This window comes from Penicillium arizonense (genome assembly GCF_001773325.1).
Source record: "Penicillium arizonense strain CBS 141311 chromosome Unknown PENARI_contig007, whole genome shotgun sequence".
Classification (NCBI taxonomy): domain Eukaryota; kingdom Fungi; phylum Ascomycota; class Eurotiomycetes; order Eurotiales; family Aspergillaceae; genus Penicillium; species Penicillium arizonense.
The window spans coordinates 876378-891558 of record NW_019173284.1 but is presented as its reverse complement, the minus strand read 5'-3'; the positions used below and the strand labels follow the sequence as shown (position 1 = coordinate 891558).

Below are 15181 nucleotides of genomic sequence, written 5' to 3'. Positions count from 1 at the left end.
AGATTCCTTGTTTGTTGTTAGACCGTGATGCATTTATATATATTCGATACATAATCATAATTTAGCCGGAATCCATCGGCTTCAAGGTTCGAGTTTCGAGTCTGAATAAATTCTACACTCGTAGATATATATATCTCTCTACCAAGAAACTTAGCGACATTAAAGCAACCCAAACTTATGAAGTACAGCAGAACAAAACTGGCCCTAGAGACCTCTACTAAACAGAAACAGTGACTTGATGAAAATAATTGATGGAACGCTACCAAGCATAGAATAAACCAGACTATACAAAAGCACCTGCAACAAAGGTGCAAATCCAACTTAATGTCCGCAATGTAGAGTGGACCAGGAACAGCTGGATCCCAATCTAACTAGAGCTCATGAATGCATGGAATAGAATAGACCATATTCCAAAGACAATACAATACCTCAAACAAGAACCTCCCCGAAAAGCCTGTCAATGACAGAAGAAGAAACTAAGTAAACCAGAAACCAAAAATGGAGATACATTTAATTTGGTACCCGGTCAGGTCTGATGTCTGCGCGCTTCGGTGCGATGAGGGGATGCCACTGTGAGAGGAAGACAATTGCTATAGAAGCCGAGATGTCAGTAACGTTGCAATATATAGAGCCCACCATACCATATCCCGAAGAGAAGATATAGCGGTTGGTAGACATGAGCAAGAAGATAATCGGAATACGTACCCCACATCAAGTAACAAGAAACAAAGGTCAGGATAAGCGTGCTGCGGAAGAGTCTAGAGTAAAGAAAGAGTCAATATCTTGCACAATCACCCCATTCCATATCTCATATTGAGAGATCTGATAGATTCAATATCCAACACCGGGGTCTAAACTCACGTCTGGTTTTCGCCCTTCGGGCTGAGGAACCATGCAGCAACAGATGCAGCAACGATGATGATCAAGCCGATGACCAAGCTCCAGCTAGAAGAAGTGTCAGTACATGATAGGGAATGTGCTGAGGAAAAATAGTGTGGATCATGAGGAGGGTTTGGTGTGGCGGGATAGGATCGTCGAGACAGAGACTCGTGTAGTCGAGTAACCAGCCGGGTTATAGGACTTTGTAATTGTGTATAGATGATGTATTCACCAGATACCTCCCAGGAAGAGAAGACGTACCCGTTTGCCATTTTGTCGGTATTTGGTAATGTATTTTAGGGTGAAGCGCAAACCCGGGGCGGAAGTGTCGAAGCGTGTTATGCGGGATTCGTCTCGGGGAATCCTGCGTGACGGACGTGGAGAATTCGAGAGGGAGCAGACTGTTGACTGTTGATTCTAGTGTTGGTTCACTAGATTGAATTGTCTGTCGTCTCGACAGTCCGATTCACTCGACGGCGCGGACTGGATACAGACAAGTATTCGATGTTCCGTGTAGCGTGGCACGATTGGGGTCAGGTCGATGGTGAGTTGGATGTGGATTCAAAGGATCGGATTTTCAGATGTTCTTTTCGAAAAGTATGCAGCCGTCGGGGTTGTCAGCTGGGAAGCGCGACCTGGCAAGTTAGAGTATCTGATGTCGGAGCTCCTGGAGCTAGCGCGATACTGCCTTAGGCCACAACGGGCGGGCGGTGGGGTCAGCTACTCTATACCAACTTATACAATCTACAATCTAAGTTAAGTCTTTGATACTTGTGATATTTGGTCTACGAAGTGGATATAAATTCCAAGTCCAAAAATTACTGGGTGATCCCCTGGGATGGCACAGCAGAAGCAAAGCGGCTTAGATACAGACAATAGCCATGGCTCGAAACAACAGATAAAGCCAGAACCAGGCAGGGCAAATAAAAGAAAAGGGCACCTAATAACTCGTTTACGCGCCTTCACGGCTCTTGCGGTAGCTAGCCTAATTAGATCTAGTTAGTTGTGATACTCAAGGATGATTATCAATGAAAACTTACCTCCTGCTCGACCTGCAGTGCATCCACAGTCGGGGCAAGCTCGCTGAGGATCTCATAAGACTTCTTGTGGAACTCAAGTTGAGCGGCGATCAGGTCGGCCAGGTTGCGCAGGGGCTCGGGGGTATCAAGGACCTAGCGGACGTGTCAACATAACAAGAAACTCCACAATTTCGAAAAATCAACCAAAGGGAAAGCAAAAACTCACGTTCTTCATCACGCTCACGGCCTCCTCAGTCTGACCAACGAACTCATCCTCAGCCTGCTCGATCTCGGCACGGGCGTCTTCACTGAGGTTGTCGAGATCACCATGAGCAGCAGCCTTCTTGCTAGCCTTAACAGAGTCAAGCATCAAGCGGGCATTCTCAACGTTCTTGCGCGCCTTAGCGGCAAACATCAAGTTGGTGTTAAGAGTGGTATTCCAGCCAGCCAGGAAGCGGGACTGGATCTGCGCATCCTGAGCGAGACGGGCCTCGCCAACCTTCTCCTCAGCCAGGGCATACTTCTCAAGCGCGTTGGCGAGCGGGTCCTCGGCCTCGGAGCTCTGCGCGAGGGTCTGCGAGCCGGCCAGGGAGGCGCGTGCGATGGCGTGGTTGAAGGTCTTGGGCTGGGGCTTTGCGCTTGGTGGGGCGGTCAGGGCGGCTTGGGCTTCGGCGGGCGAGCCTGCCTGCGAGAGGAGCTGGACCTTCTCGTTGATGGTGCGGCCCAGGTCGTTGAAGGATTCGCGGATGTTGGGAGGGTAGTCGTAGGCCTCGTTGGAGTATTGGGACCTGGTTGGTGGCAGCACTGGTCAGTAGCTGCGGGCGATATGCATGCACCGTAGCATGGCGAGGGAGTGGGTATCACTCACGTCACCTGCAAGAGCTTCTGGTGGACGAGCTTGAGCGCATCGACGCGCTTCTCGAGCTCGATGTATTCATCCGGAAGTTGGGTCTTGTCGTCGGCTTGGCCAAGCTGCTCCTTGATCAACTGCTGGGTACGCTGCGCAAAAGGTGTGAAGTTTGCGCTGTCCGTCAGAAAACCACAAGGCAAGAAGATGTCAGTAACGCGATCGGCCACAGTCGGATTAGGTTGACGGTCCGCGGGATAGGGGTGAGGGGTGAGGGGTTGTATTCACCTGAAGTTCTTTCCGAATGCCTGCACTCGATCCATGATTGCGTAATTACTCAGGAAATTGACTAAGAAAGAGGAAGAAATGGGGTGTGGGTGAAGAGATGATAGGATAATTACCACATGTGCAGCTATGAAGGTCGAGGCTCGGGCAATGCACCGCCTCATCTGCACCGCCACAGGCAACAAACAAGGCAACAATGCGCTTTGTAAAGATAATATTCAGCGGAAACTAAGAAAAATACATAGAAACATCCGGAAATCTCCCAGAATCAAATTAATGTCATAGCGTCATCAAATCCCTGCCGAATCGTGCGAGATTGTGCAATGCTCAAGTAAGAGTAGCCATCATAGCGCGCACGATGCGAGAATTGGGCTCTGTAGAATGTCAGAATTATGAAATCAAGATGAGAATAGTTTGCAGAATCATACCTCTGCGCTCCTGTCTCCGAACCTCCGTAACTTCCTCCTCATTCCCTCTGTTATCAATGATTTCCGTATCGCGTTGCCGGGTAATCTCAATGCCACCCTGTCTCTCCAGGCGAAGAAGTCTAGTCTCCTCCTCAAGTTCACGAATGTAATCGCTCACATCATTATCACTGTCTCGTGGACGCACAAGGACCATTGAGCCGGCCCGAGCATTATCGAGCTCTCGCTGTTCAATGTACTGCACAGGGTGGTGTGCGTGGACTGATACCGAACGTGGCCGGGAGATCCCTCGCACTATTGGTCTATCCACAATCTCTTCGTAATGATCATGGTGGTGATGGCGCGAGTGTGACCTGTGTCGTGAAGGTGCGGCCTCAACAATGAATGTGTCACGACTCGAGCGCGGAGAAGTAGCTGCCTCGACTTGCAAGTATTCAGTCGTGACACGCTCGCGCGGACGCTCTCGTACAGGGGAAAGGTATTCAGCTGCTCGGCGTCGCAAGTTAGGATTGGTCTTTCGAAAAAGAGATAGGGAATGCCACTCACTCTCTACCGGGCTAGGAGGCCTCCTGAACTCGCGACTCAAGGCGATGACTTCATCGATCTGAGCCTTTGATAAGGCCTTCTGGATCACGATCACATCATCCTACACAAGTCAGTAACTGGAGATAACATCAGAGCCAAAATACCAACCTCCTCCTTGAACGGATAGCCTAGATCCAAGATGGCATGGACATGGGCAAGGTGACGAGGAACACGGGTCTTCCCTTTGCGCGGGTAAGGTTTCTCCTCATGATGTCTACGAGCATTGCTGCTCGAGCGGCGACGATGGTCTACCATGTCTCTCTCACGAACATCTCTGAACTCCTCATCACCATAATAATCGGGCTCAGCGATCCTAATATCCTCATAGACCTCGCGCTCCCGATAACGACCGGGGGAGAAGTGGCGATGAGGCGGAGCAGGAACGCGGGGCATGCGAGGGGCACGGTCGCGGGCATGGGCATCGAGAGCCTCCATCTTGCGCCGTGGGATTCGATCAAAGGTGTCCAGCGACGACTGCCGCCTAATAAGCCGGGGACGTTCAAAGGAGGGGCTCTCATCACGGCGTCGGCGCCGATCATGCGCCACGAGAGGGCCTGCAGGAGCCGGGTGGTCTAGGTATTCATCCTCGTAGAAGCGCCCTGGTGCGCGTGCAGGGGGTCCGTATCTGTCCTCCTCGCGGAGCCGGGCTTCGAAGCGTTCTTCGGCATGGCGGGGTCGTTCGACCACGGCTGGGCCCCGTGAGTAGCGATCGCGGCGGTCTCGCGAGTCCAACGTCCCTGTTGACGAACGGTAATCGTCATAGCGAGACATGGCTATCACCTGCAGACAAAGACAAAGTCCGGGATGACGTGAACCGTGGATGACGCGGGCGGCTGACTTGCGGACCGAGAGTGCGAACCACGGGTGAGGTGAGAGTAGATACGCAAGTGGAAGTGAAGAGAGAGAGAGAGAGAGCTGAAGGGACTAGAAGGGAAAGGTAAGGTCAGCCTTACGAGAAGAAAAGCCACAAAATAATAAATAGGCAAGTCAGGCAGAAGTCGATCAATGATGACATTGGGTAAGACTATGTGGGGGTATATCTCCGCGTACACTAATTCGGGCACTACTGTATGATATGCCTTGCTTTATGCTGCCTACACTTCCAAGTTGGCTATGTCCTCCTCTAAAATCCCCATAGCCCAATGAGACCGATCTTTCTTGACCGTCACAAAACGACGATCGTCACTCATTTCCAGCACAGCCTCCTGTGGCGCATGAAACTTAGCGACCATGTTGCCAGGGTTTTGGAGCATGCTTACCTCTCGTTGACGTTCCCGCTCTCGCGCAGTCTCGAATGACCGTTGATATGGCGGCCCCCGACCTTGTTTGGCAGCCACAGTCCATGCCTTTTCACAGCCACCGGCAACAGCCTCAGAAGACTTGAATCCTGTCAGACGAGAGATATCTCGGAGTTTGGCAATCGTCCAAGCCCGCTGATTAGCATCGGTATACTGTACAGCCGCAAAGAAAAGTGGAACCGTCATTTCAGTCAATGACGAACCCAGATTGGGATTGAGACTGCCGGCTTCGAGGCTATGGCGTTGCGGGTAGTAAATACCCGAGAAGATCTTCCCAATGGTTTGCGCTAACTCGGCAGTCGTCGGAGCAGCCACTCCTGCTGCCATCATGATGGCCGGCGGCATGGAAGGATGAAGCCGGTTCAGCAAAAGCCGCGCAGCATAGTAGAATCCCCAGATGACGGCGATGGTGTGCGTACGATATTGAAGGGCGGGGCCGAAGGGAGTCGCGATCGGAAGCGTGACATCCGCTGGCAGAGGCTGAAAGTCACGGCCCAGCGCATGGGCAAAGATTTCCATAGCAGCTAAGATCTCTTCCCAGTCCTGCTCTGCTTCCTTGTAACTCACCTCGTTCTGGTCATCCGCGTCAGGTGACGCCCGCGGCTCACGCGGTCTATCTTCGAATCCAGACGGCAGTCGAGTCGGGGGCTGAGGGGGTACCATCCCATACATGGGAGGGCTGTCAGCAGATGGAGGTGATTGCCCAGCAGGCTCCGCTGTCGGGTGTCCGCCCGGGCCTCCAGGCTGCATACCAGGGGGACCAGGGGGGCCACCAGGTGGACCACCCGGGCCTGGACCTGGACCACCAGGAGGCCCCGGTCTTTGGCCAGGGGGACCGCCAGCAAAGCGACCCATGAACTTGAACATCTCAGGACCAGGCCTCCAGTCCTTCCCACCTGCCTTTAACGTTCTAAGTTTTCGCTTCCGGTCACGCAGGCCAAAGTCCGTCACTCGAGCGAGCAACATCCATAGATGATCTGCCGAGCCATAGATGGCATCTAACCGACCGATACCCGCTCGGGGCGGACACTGACCCCGTTGAGAGAAGGGCAACCTTCCACTGTCAGCAAGTGGCATTCCCATTTCCAGTACGCGGAGACTTACAATAGTTTGTTCCCTCCAATAAAGCTCTGGAATGCATCGTGTTTGAAGAACCACCAGTAGAGATCGCACTGGATTCGGAAAACCTCAATGTCCTTGCGAGTAAAGTGCTTCTTGGGTGGCTGTGTGTTGCCCTCGTCAATAACACCAAATTGGTCATAGTTGATTGAACGACCCATAAGGGTTCCGATGAGGTCTTCATCAATGTTGCCTTCTTTCTCCTCGAAGGGATCATCCTCGGATATATCGCCAGACATCCCCCACCATGAATTCGACCAGTCCGACTGGCGTCGCTGCTCGTGTAGCCTGCGTCGATGAGCTCGAAGGTCTCTGGTCGTGCTAGCAAAGTCGATCTCTCGAATTAGCTGGGCGGTTCCGGCAATATGGTTGTTCCATCCGGAGTGATCAGCCGATATCACCTCGTAGTAGCCAAGCAGGAGAGTAGCAGCCAGTGTGCCGATTTGTTTGCGCCGGTGGGGAAGGCCGACTGCATATCCAATTCGCTTTAATGCGTAGTGGTAGTGTTTCAGGGATACTGTTGCAGGAGTATGCTGCAAGTTTGCAATATGCAAACTACTGACTGCCAAAATGGACTGGAGCAGCGCGGGGTGCTCCAAAGCCTTGAGAGCAAGGGTATAGGTCCATAAACCTTGCCGTGTGGAGGGCACGGCAGCCCCTAGGACAATCGAAGAGTCGGTAGGATGACGTTCAAATATTGATAAAGAGGGGCCGGTGGAATGAATGAAGTGGGCGAAGATGCGGGCTGTTTTGGGATTGTTCAAAGGAGAAGAACCATATGAAGGACGGTACGAGGCGAGAATATTAGGCTCATTCAAATAAGTTGTAAAGGAGCGTAGTTGTTGCTCGTCGCGGTTGGCAGACGCCATAATGAGACTCAGCTGGTTGAAGCCTTCGGCCCGGGATTGGTCGTCCATCTCATCGTCCGAGTCCACATCGTAATAGTCCTCGGTTTCATCTTCCATATATATCACCTGCGGTTGCTGGGGAATGTACTGTTCAAGAGGACCTGATTGCTGTGGCAATTGTCCCGGTGGTGGCTGATAATGGTATATAGTCGGCAGAGGTTGAGTCATCTAGGAAACAATACTCAGCATGCTCATTACAAACACTAGGGAGACTCAGGGCGATACAGACCTGAGTTGAAATGTCCTGATTTCTTCCCGATACAGCATTGAGAGCCGGAACTGGGGACAGGTTCGAGGCGTATTCTTCAGCCGTCTGCCCGATCGGGCTAGTGATCGGAGGCGGATATTGTATGCTTGTTTGTGGCATTTGTGGCGTGCTCGATTCATCCGGATGAACTGGGTGCTGTACCTGTGAGTAATCAGCGCTGGCTTGTGGGACCGGCATGCCCTCTGTATGACCCAATTGCCCGATCTGCCACATATGGGTCGGCGCTTGCACTGGCATTGGACCAGGTGGGTAGTAGAACGGAGGAGTATTTCCTGGCTGAGTCCTATCTGGCTGAGGCATCTGTGGCGGGAAAGAGCTGTAACCCATCGTAGCTGGATCAACAGGGCGCGGGGCAAGCATTGGATGCTGAGCGGCGGCAGCGGCCTGCTGGGGAGGGAGTTGCGAGCCATAGTCGTTGTACATGGGCATTCCCATATGCTGCTGTAGCATTTGGGGATCCTGACTATGTAGGGGACCAAAAGACCCGAAGATACCGATGGGATTCTTGAAGACAACTCGCTGGGCATAGCCCTCACAGATTCGCTTTGACTTGACGCAGTTGGTGCAGATCGGCTTCTCTTCGCCGCACTTAATGCGGCGCTTTCGACAAGCTAGACTTGGTCAACGGGGAACCATCTCTCACCCATCATGCAACATACTTAAACAACCAGTCTTGGTCCGTTTCTTCGGGAGTCTGCGGGGACCTGACCGTGCGGACGAGGCCTCCGCAGACTCGATGGGACTCGGATTGTCATGGAGATCTTCATCCATGGTAAAAAGTGTGACTAGACAGTATAGAGAGAAAGAGGGTATTTATGCATGGAAGACATTGTGGGACCAAAAGGGACCTCAAAGAGAGAAGTACGGAGTAGATGTGAGGAAGCTAACGAGGTTTGGATGGAGGGTTAAAGCTGCCGCGCAGATCAGCCGAGATCCAAGCTTCCTCCGCCCATTACTTTCCATCTTATATGTTCATTTAATTTATATCGATTTGCCTAGCATGAACTCCTCTACTAATACACGTTCATTTAATTCATCTACGCAGGGCTCAGGGTTCCCGGCTTATGAGGCGCCTGGACTGAGTTATACATCTATAACAGCCGATCGGATCGGGGTCTCCTATTGGTGCTAATCGACTCTGAATATATGACAGTCGGGGAGACCTAAACAGGTCCTCTGATCCGGTCAACTCCCATAGGTGTTAAGGCGCGGAGCCTTGTGAAGCCTGAGGATGCAAATATAGACACCTGAGGCCTAAGGCGTCGTATTGTAAGTTACCGATAGTAAGATTACCACTGATAACGAAATTTTGAGCTACTTTTTTTTTTCTTTCTTGAGAGCTCGAACATCACCCAGTCCCCACCCCAGTCTCGCATATCTGAAGGTATTGGCCGCTACTCGCCAATCCTATCCCACCATGTTCGCTGTCCCAGGATGGTCGCTTTCGAGCGATGCTCTGAAGCCCCAGACTCAGTCCGCCAAGCCTCAGAATGAGTCCGAACAGAAGGATACCAAGCCCAATGCGAAGAACAACAAGCGCAAGCGCGGCAATGGCGCTATCAACGCAGGCAATGTAGATGAGATGTACCGCCGGCATATCGAGGGCCAGACCGGAGGCCCTGCAAAAGGTGGAAGGGGTGCGAACGCTTCCGTGAAGCCAGAGCAGAAGCAAAAGCAGAAAAAGGAAAAGAAGGAGAAGCAGGCACCCGAGGCCGCATCCGAGAAGCCTGCCAGCGAAGCTGTCGCCCCCAGCGCCGAGACAGACCAAGCCGACGAAAAGGCACCCAAGAAGAAGCAGAAGCGAAACAAGAAGAACAAGGACAAGGACGCCGAGGCCGCGGAGCAAACAGACGATGTAGCTCCCTCAACTGAAGCAGTTCCCGCTCCTGCTCCCGCTGCGCCAGCACCACCACCACCAGCATCAAACCTGACACCCCTCCAGCAGGCGATGCGACAGAAGCTGATCTCCTCCCGGTTCCGCCACCTGAACGAAACACTCTACACCACACCATCCGCGAAAGCGCTTGACATGTTCAATGCCAACCCGGAGCTCTTCGATGAGTACCACGCCGGATTCTCAAGACAGGTGAAGGAATCCTGGCCCTCCAACCCGGTCGACGGCTACATCAAGACCATCCGCCACCGCGGTGCGATCCCCCTCCCGAAGCGAGGCAAGCCCCTCAACCCAGCAAAGGGATACCCGCTCCCGCGCCGCCCGAATGGATCATGCACCTTCGCCGACCTGGGTTGTGGTGATGCGGCGCTGTCGCGTGCCCTGACTCCTTCCGCCAAGAAACTGAACATCAAGCTTAACAGCTACGATCTGCAAGCTCCCGATGCGCTGATTACCAAGGCTGATATCTCCAACCTCCCATTGGAGGATGGCTCAGTGGACGTGGCTATCTTCTGTCTCAGTCTGATGGGCACCAACTGGGTCTCGTTCGTTGAAGAGGCATGGCGTGTTCTGCGCGGCGACGGCAAGGGCGAGTGCTGGGTTAGTGAGGTGAAGAGTCGATTTGGCAAGGTGACGCGCAAGAAGTCGCAGATCGGCGCCCAGAGGCCTGGTAGCAAGATTGACAAGAAGAAGCCCAAGAAGAAGGGTGGCAAGGATGATGCTGATTCTGACTTGGATGAGGCGGAGATCTTTGCTGAGGATGCGCGTCCCTCTGATAACGGTGATGAGACTGATATCTCTGCCTTTGTGGAGGTGTTCCGCTCTCGTGGCTTCATGCTTCGTCAGGAGTCTGTCGACAAGTCTAATAAGATGTTTGTGCGCATGGTGTTTGTCAAGCAGGGTGGTGCGCCTACGAAGGGCAAACATGCTTCGGCTTTGAGTGCGCCTGCGGCTCCTGGTAAGAAGCGCTTTGTCGACCGCAAGCCTGAGTCTGAGTCTGGTATGACTGCTGAGCAGGAGGCTCAGGTGTTGAAGCCTTGTGTGTATAAGATCCGCTAGTCTTATCTGTCTTTCCTTGTATATAGCTCAAAATTACCATGGATGCATGATCTGTATCTCAATCAATACATGTATAGACATAAACTTGGGCGGCATCATTATTTTTCTATTGCTCTGAACAGATACTAGCCCCAATATCGAGCCTGATAAATTCAGGACACATCATCCACAACTGCTCGTTTATTGATTCCCACCGAGTTGTGCGACAGCATTGCCCATCTCCTCATCGCCGTAAATACGGAAGCCCTTCTCCTTGGTCACGCTAGCAAGCTGGACATTCTTCGAGTCAAGCTTCTCCTCCATAACCTGCTTCAATGTCTTGAGAACCAACGTCTCAGCCTCTGCTAGGGTCAAAGACCGGTGGTATTCATTCTGGAGCTCGGCCTGCGCGCCCTCGCTTCCCGAGCCAATGGCCTTGGCGTCATACCGGTAGAACGTGCCAGATGGCTCAGCGTGGTATCTAAAAAAATATCGGAGGTTAGCGAGGCTATCAGAATAAGAAAGCGAATAGTATCTCTTACAGCTGTGGCCCGTCCTCATCGTAACCAGCAATTAACAGCGCAACACCGAAAGGTCTACTCATAACACTCTCCTCGTCGTCACCGCTCTCACCGAATCGCAGAGCCAAATCGCAAATTGCCTGAGTGGTGCTTTCAACCCGCAGAGGCTCAGCATAGTGGAAAGCGTGATTCTGGCATTCCACGCGGGCGTGTTCAACCAAGTTCCGGGCATCGGCCTGCAGACCGGACATGGCACAGCCGATGTGCTGGTCGATTTCGACAATCTTCTCGACGGATGACGCTTCAAGGAGGGTAGATGTGACGCGCTTCTCGACACCGAGGACCACACCCTCGGATGTTGCTACCTGGGTGAATGTCAGCAAGAACTGTTCCGGGGTCGCATCATCCTCCGTTCGGCGTTTCGATAACGATATGAGGGCTTCGAGTGGGTGCCTTCCATATGCTCAATCGACCGGCGTAGTGAAAAAGAGAAGATATAGTATACATACTCCGATCGCTGTGGAGCCTAGCTTGATAGCTTCAAGAGAGTATTCGACCTGGAACAATCGACCTTCGGGGGAGAAGGTGCTGGGAAACAACCATTGTCAGACTGGGGATTCATCGAAGAGGGGCCACGCATCGTAAGTGGAGGACGTACTTGATTCCACGGTCTGTCCACAGCTGTTAGTTGAATCCGCGGCGAGGGGACCTTGACGAAGCTTACCATATTCCGATCGGGCAATAAACATGATGGATGATCTGAAAGGGCTGAAGGGACTAGTCGAGAAAAGAAGCAAAGAAGACAGGCGATGGAGAGGATGGAAAGGAGCAGAGGGTGTCTGAAGCTCGGGAAGGAAGCTCGCGACGTAAGAGGTGAGCGCCTAGTGTCGCCTCAGGCACCAAGGCACGCTTCTGCCCAAACCCGAGTGGAGTTCGAAGGTTGTTTGGTTGTTTGGATATCACTCTTCCCTACCTTTGCGCCAGGCCATTAACTTATTCGCATTTGATCTCTTATGCTACGTGATATACTTGTTGCCCTCGCGGGATTATGTCTGCCAATGACCGCGCCTATATGAGCGCTTCACGACCCCGCGTTGTCTCCAATCGCGTCAATGCCGAAAATCGCGGAGCGTCGCCGCTTCAAACCGAGAACATGGAGCCTTCGCGCGCGAGTACTTCGAGCCAGAAGCACAGAGTATCGCGTGATCAAAAGAGTATGTCCGAAAAGCGCACAGAGCGCGCCGTGATCACAACAAGGGAAAAGGCAGTGCGAAGGAACCCTGTCAAGGAATCTCTCAGCGCGGCCAACCGAGGCGATTGGGATAAGACTCGGCCTAAGAGACCTGTTCAGGCCGATGGCACAAGCTCGAATCCCCAGAATGACTCGACTAGTAAGTGGTCTTGTGCCGCATCTCGCCGGCGAGGCTGTGATGGTTAAACTAATCTGCCCGTTTTTATACAGCGCCGTGGGATCCGCAAGCTTCCTTGATTCCTCGCTCTACGGCGCCGCTCGCATGTCGCGTATCAGTCCCCCCTCTCGCCTCGACAGCTCCGCAGTCGCTTCAACCTCGACCGCTTCGAGAGCTCTCCCCCGATGCGCAAGAAGCAGCAATCCTGGAGGACTTGTTGTTTGTTTTTATGGGATTCGAAGGTCAATACATTCACTACGCCAGCTCGTATGATCCTTCCGTCGAAAAAGACCGCCTGACGGGCCCGGTCTTCCAAATGGCCTCAGGCATCGATCCAACCCTACGAGATCTCACCCAGTCCATGTTAAAGATGGCGACACATTACAGCGCCATGGAGGCATTTGTGGAGATTCAAAGCCGAGCTGAGTGTGGCGCTGTTAGTCACTCATTGTGTGCATCTATTAGGAAGCTTCTCAAGGACTACCTGATCCTTATCGCCCAGCTGGAAAGCCAGCTGTTGAACAACCCTACATTCACCTTGCACCTACTACACCTTCACACGATGCCTACCGCTCAGTGTCTAACACAGCTTTATTCCATGGGCCAGGAATTGTTGCGTCGAAATGGTCTATTAGATCAAGATCTGGATGAGTCCATTGACGACTTCGATGATGTTGACAATATCCTTGAACAGCTCAAGGAAGGAGGAGACCTGGTTCCAGGGGCCATGGCACGCAAGAAAATGTGCAAAGGAGGAAACATTCTGCGCCTCCTAACAGAACGTCTGGCTACGTTCTCAGGTGACCCGACAACAAAGACCTTGCTTCAGACATTACTACGCGACGCCAGTCGGCCCTACATGACCATGCTGAATGAATGGTTACACCACGGAGGTATCAAAGATCCTCACGCCGAGTTCCTGGTCAAGGAGCAAAAATGGATCAAGCGGGAGAAGCTGGAGGAAGACTACACGGATGAGTACTGGGAAAAGCGTTACACGATTCGAGACAACGAGGTCCCGCCACAGCTTACGAGCGTTCGAGAAAAGGTCTTACTGGCCGGAAAGTATCTCAATGTGGTCCGAGAATGTGGTGGTGTCGACATCAGCAAAGAGGTCAAAGATGTGCCGAAGACGCTAGACGATCCACGGTTTTTGGACAACGTTAACGCCGCCTACACATACGCTAACGCCTCATTGTTGAATCTGCTTGTCACCAAAAATTCCCTTAACATTCGATTCCGCTCCCTGAAACATTACTTCTTCCTCGACCGCTCAGATTTCTTCTCTTATTTCCTCGAGCTAGGCTCCTCGGAGCTGCGAAAGCCGGCGCGGGTCGTCAACGAGGGCAAGCTCCAGTCGCTATTAGATATCGTGCTCCGACAGCCTGGCAGTATCGCAGCACAGGACCAGTTCAAGGAAGACGTCAAGGTGCGGATGAACAAGATCGGCCTGACAAAGTGGTTGATGCAGGTTGTCAATGTTTCAGGCATCAACCAAGAAAATCCGGAAGCATCATTTGAGAAGCAACCCGCCGCTCATTCAGCAGATGAGGACAAGGACATTCTGGGATTCGATGCTCTGGAGTTGGATTACTCAGTTCCGTTTCCTCTGTCGCTAGTCATCAGTCGCAAGACTGTTCTACGGTACCAACTTATCTTCCGCCATCTTTTGTCACTGCGCCACCTTGAGACGTTGCTGGTCACGTCCTGGTCAGACCAGAACAAGGTAACTAGCTGGCGGCATAAATCCTCCGACAGACGACTGGAGATCTGGAAACGGCGGGCATGGAACTTGCGCGCGAAGATGTTGGTCTTTGTTCAACAACTTCTGTATTTCTGTACGGCAGAGGTCATCGAGCCCAACTGGGTCGGTTTGATGGAGCGCGTTGAAAAGGTTCATAAGGAGGCATCGGAGGTGACGGAGAATGATATGAAGCAGGTTAACCGGACGGTTGATGAGCTGATGCAGGATCATGTGGATTTCCTGGATACATGCCTGAAGGAGTGCATGCTTACCCAGGCTAAGCTGTTGAAGGTATGTTGTGTCCCTTCATTTGGTGGAATCTACGCTAATAATTGATCACGAAGATCCATTCTAAACTTGTGACCTGCTGCACCATGTTTGCGTCCTGGACAGCAGCCTCGCTCTCCAGAACCTTGGCTTCTGCAGACCCAGATTTAGCGGGAGGCAAAGTCCCCGGTGCTGAGGCTAGGGGTTATGATCCGACACGAATTGCGAAGCTTGAAGATACACTGAAGCGCTACGAGGACCACTTCACGCGCCATCTCCGGATCTTGATGGATAGGTGAGTACAATTCGGGGGTATTAATGAGGGGATGATGTTTTCTAACAGCGATATAGTCTGAATTACTACGCCGCAACCGAGAGCGTGGTGCTTCTGAAGCTTGCACATTCCTTGACCTCCATCAACAGGGAAGAGAGCAAAGAGGATTGAAAGTGTGCAGTTTGGATTGTTGTATTCTCTACACTTCGACAATGACTATCCTCATGCTACTCCGTCCCAACGTACCGTCAAATGTCGGACAAAAGCTTCGGACATCGCGCGACCTACCGGTAAACCCGAACTACATACTTCCAGTGACAGCAAATCCCACGGAATTCGGCAAACAGCAATACCGAGTCAAAACCTGGGGCCAAAGTGGCTGCATCTGCGCCCGATCACCA

General features: G+C 52.3%; 7 protein-coding genes across 7 annotated transcripts; 2 read left to right on the top strand and 5 right to left on the bottom strand.

The window, feature by feature from the left end:
* Window positions 1–510: 510 nt before the first annotated feature.
* PENARI_c007G04942 (uncharacterized protein) lies at window positions 511–1151 on the bottom strand (the record flags this gene model as incomplete). The annotated part of the gene is made up of 4 exons (XM_022630920.1): window positions 511–590; window positions 706–758; window positions 862–945; window positions 1141–1151. 4 exons carry the CDS (start codon window positions 1149–1151, stop codon window positions 511–513), a joined length of 228 nt encoding a protein of 75 aa, XP_022489437.1.
* Window positions 1152–1831: 680 nt separating this feature from the next.
* PENARI_c007G06901 (BAR domain-containing protein) lies at window positions 1832–3068 on the bottom strand (the record flags this gene model as incomplete). Its single annotated transcript, XM_022631006.1, has 5 exons — window positions 1832–1864; window positions 1920–2051; window positions 2125–2686; window positions 2767–2922; window positions 3034–3068. The coding sequence occupies 5 exons, from the start codon at window positions 3066–3068 to the stop codon at window positions 1832–1834; spliced, it is 918 nt and encodes a 305-aa protein (XP_022489425.1).
* A 289-nt stretch (window positions 3069–3357) lies between these two features.
* PENARI_c007G11286 (uncharacterized protein) lies at window positions 3358–4811 on the bottom strand (the record flags this gene model as incomplete). Its single annotated transcript, XM_022631210.1, has 4 exons — window positions 3358–3404; window positions 3459–3941; window positions 4002–4101; window positions 4149–4811. The coding sequence occupies 4 exons, from the start codon at window positions 4809–4811 to the stop codon at window positions 3358–3360; spliced, it is 1293 nt and encodes a 430-aa protein (XP_022489373.1).
* Window positions 4812–5134: 323 nt separating this feature from the next.
* On the bottom strand, window positions 5135–8404 carry PENARI_c007G05273 (uncharacterized protein; the record flags this gene model as incomplete). The annotated part of the gene is made up of 5 exons (XM_022630935.1): window positions 5135–6392; window positions 6443–7533; window positions 7595–7678; window positions 7775–8244; window positions 8293–8404. 5 exons carry the CDS (start codon window positions 8402–8404, stop codon window positions 5135–5137), a joined length of 3015 nt encoding a protein of 1004 aa, XP_022489055.1.
* Window positions 8405–9050: 646 nt separating this feature from the next.
* Window positions 9051–10586, top strand: PENARI_c007G07547 (25S rRNA (adenine645-N1)-methyltransferase; the record flags this gene model as incomplete). Its single annotated transcript, XM_022631032.1, has 1 exon — window positions 9051–10586. The coding sequence occupies one exon, from the start codon at window positions 9051–9053 to the stop codon at window positions 10584–10586; it is 1536 nt and encodes a 511-aa protein (XP_022489141.1).
* A 180-nt stretch (window positions 10587–10766) lies between these two features.
* Window positions 10767–11835, bottom strand: pup2 (proteasome core particle subunit alpha 5; the record flags this gene model as incomplete). The annotated part of the gene is made up of 5 exons (XM_022630738.1): window positions 10767–11046; window positions 11108–11451; window positions 11596–11674; window positions 11745–11757; window positions 11811–11835. 5 exons carry the CDS (start codon window positions 11833–11835, stop codon window positions 10767–10769), a joined length of 741 nt encoding a protein of 246 aa, XP_022488896.1.
* A 299-nt stretch (window positions 11836–12134) lies between these two features.
* Window positions 12135–14951, top strand: PENARI_c007G05481 (gamma-tubulin-complex subunit SPC97; the record flags this gene model as incomplete). Its single annotated transcript, XM_022630942.1, has 4 exons — window positions 12135–12477; window positions 12549–14530; window positions 14584–14801; window positions 14858–14951. 4 exons carry the CDS (start codon window positions 12135–12137, stop codon window positions 14949–14951), a joined length of 2637 nt encoding a protein of 878 aa, XP_022489422.1.
* Window positions 14952–15181: the final 230 nt, after the last annotated feature.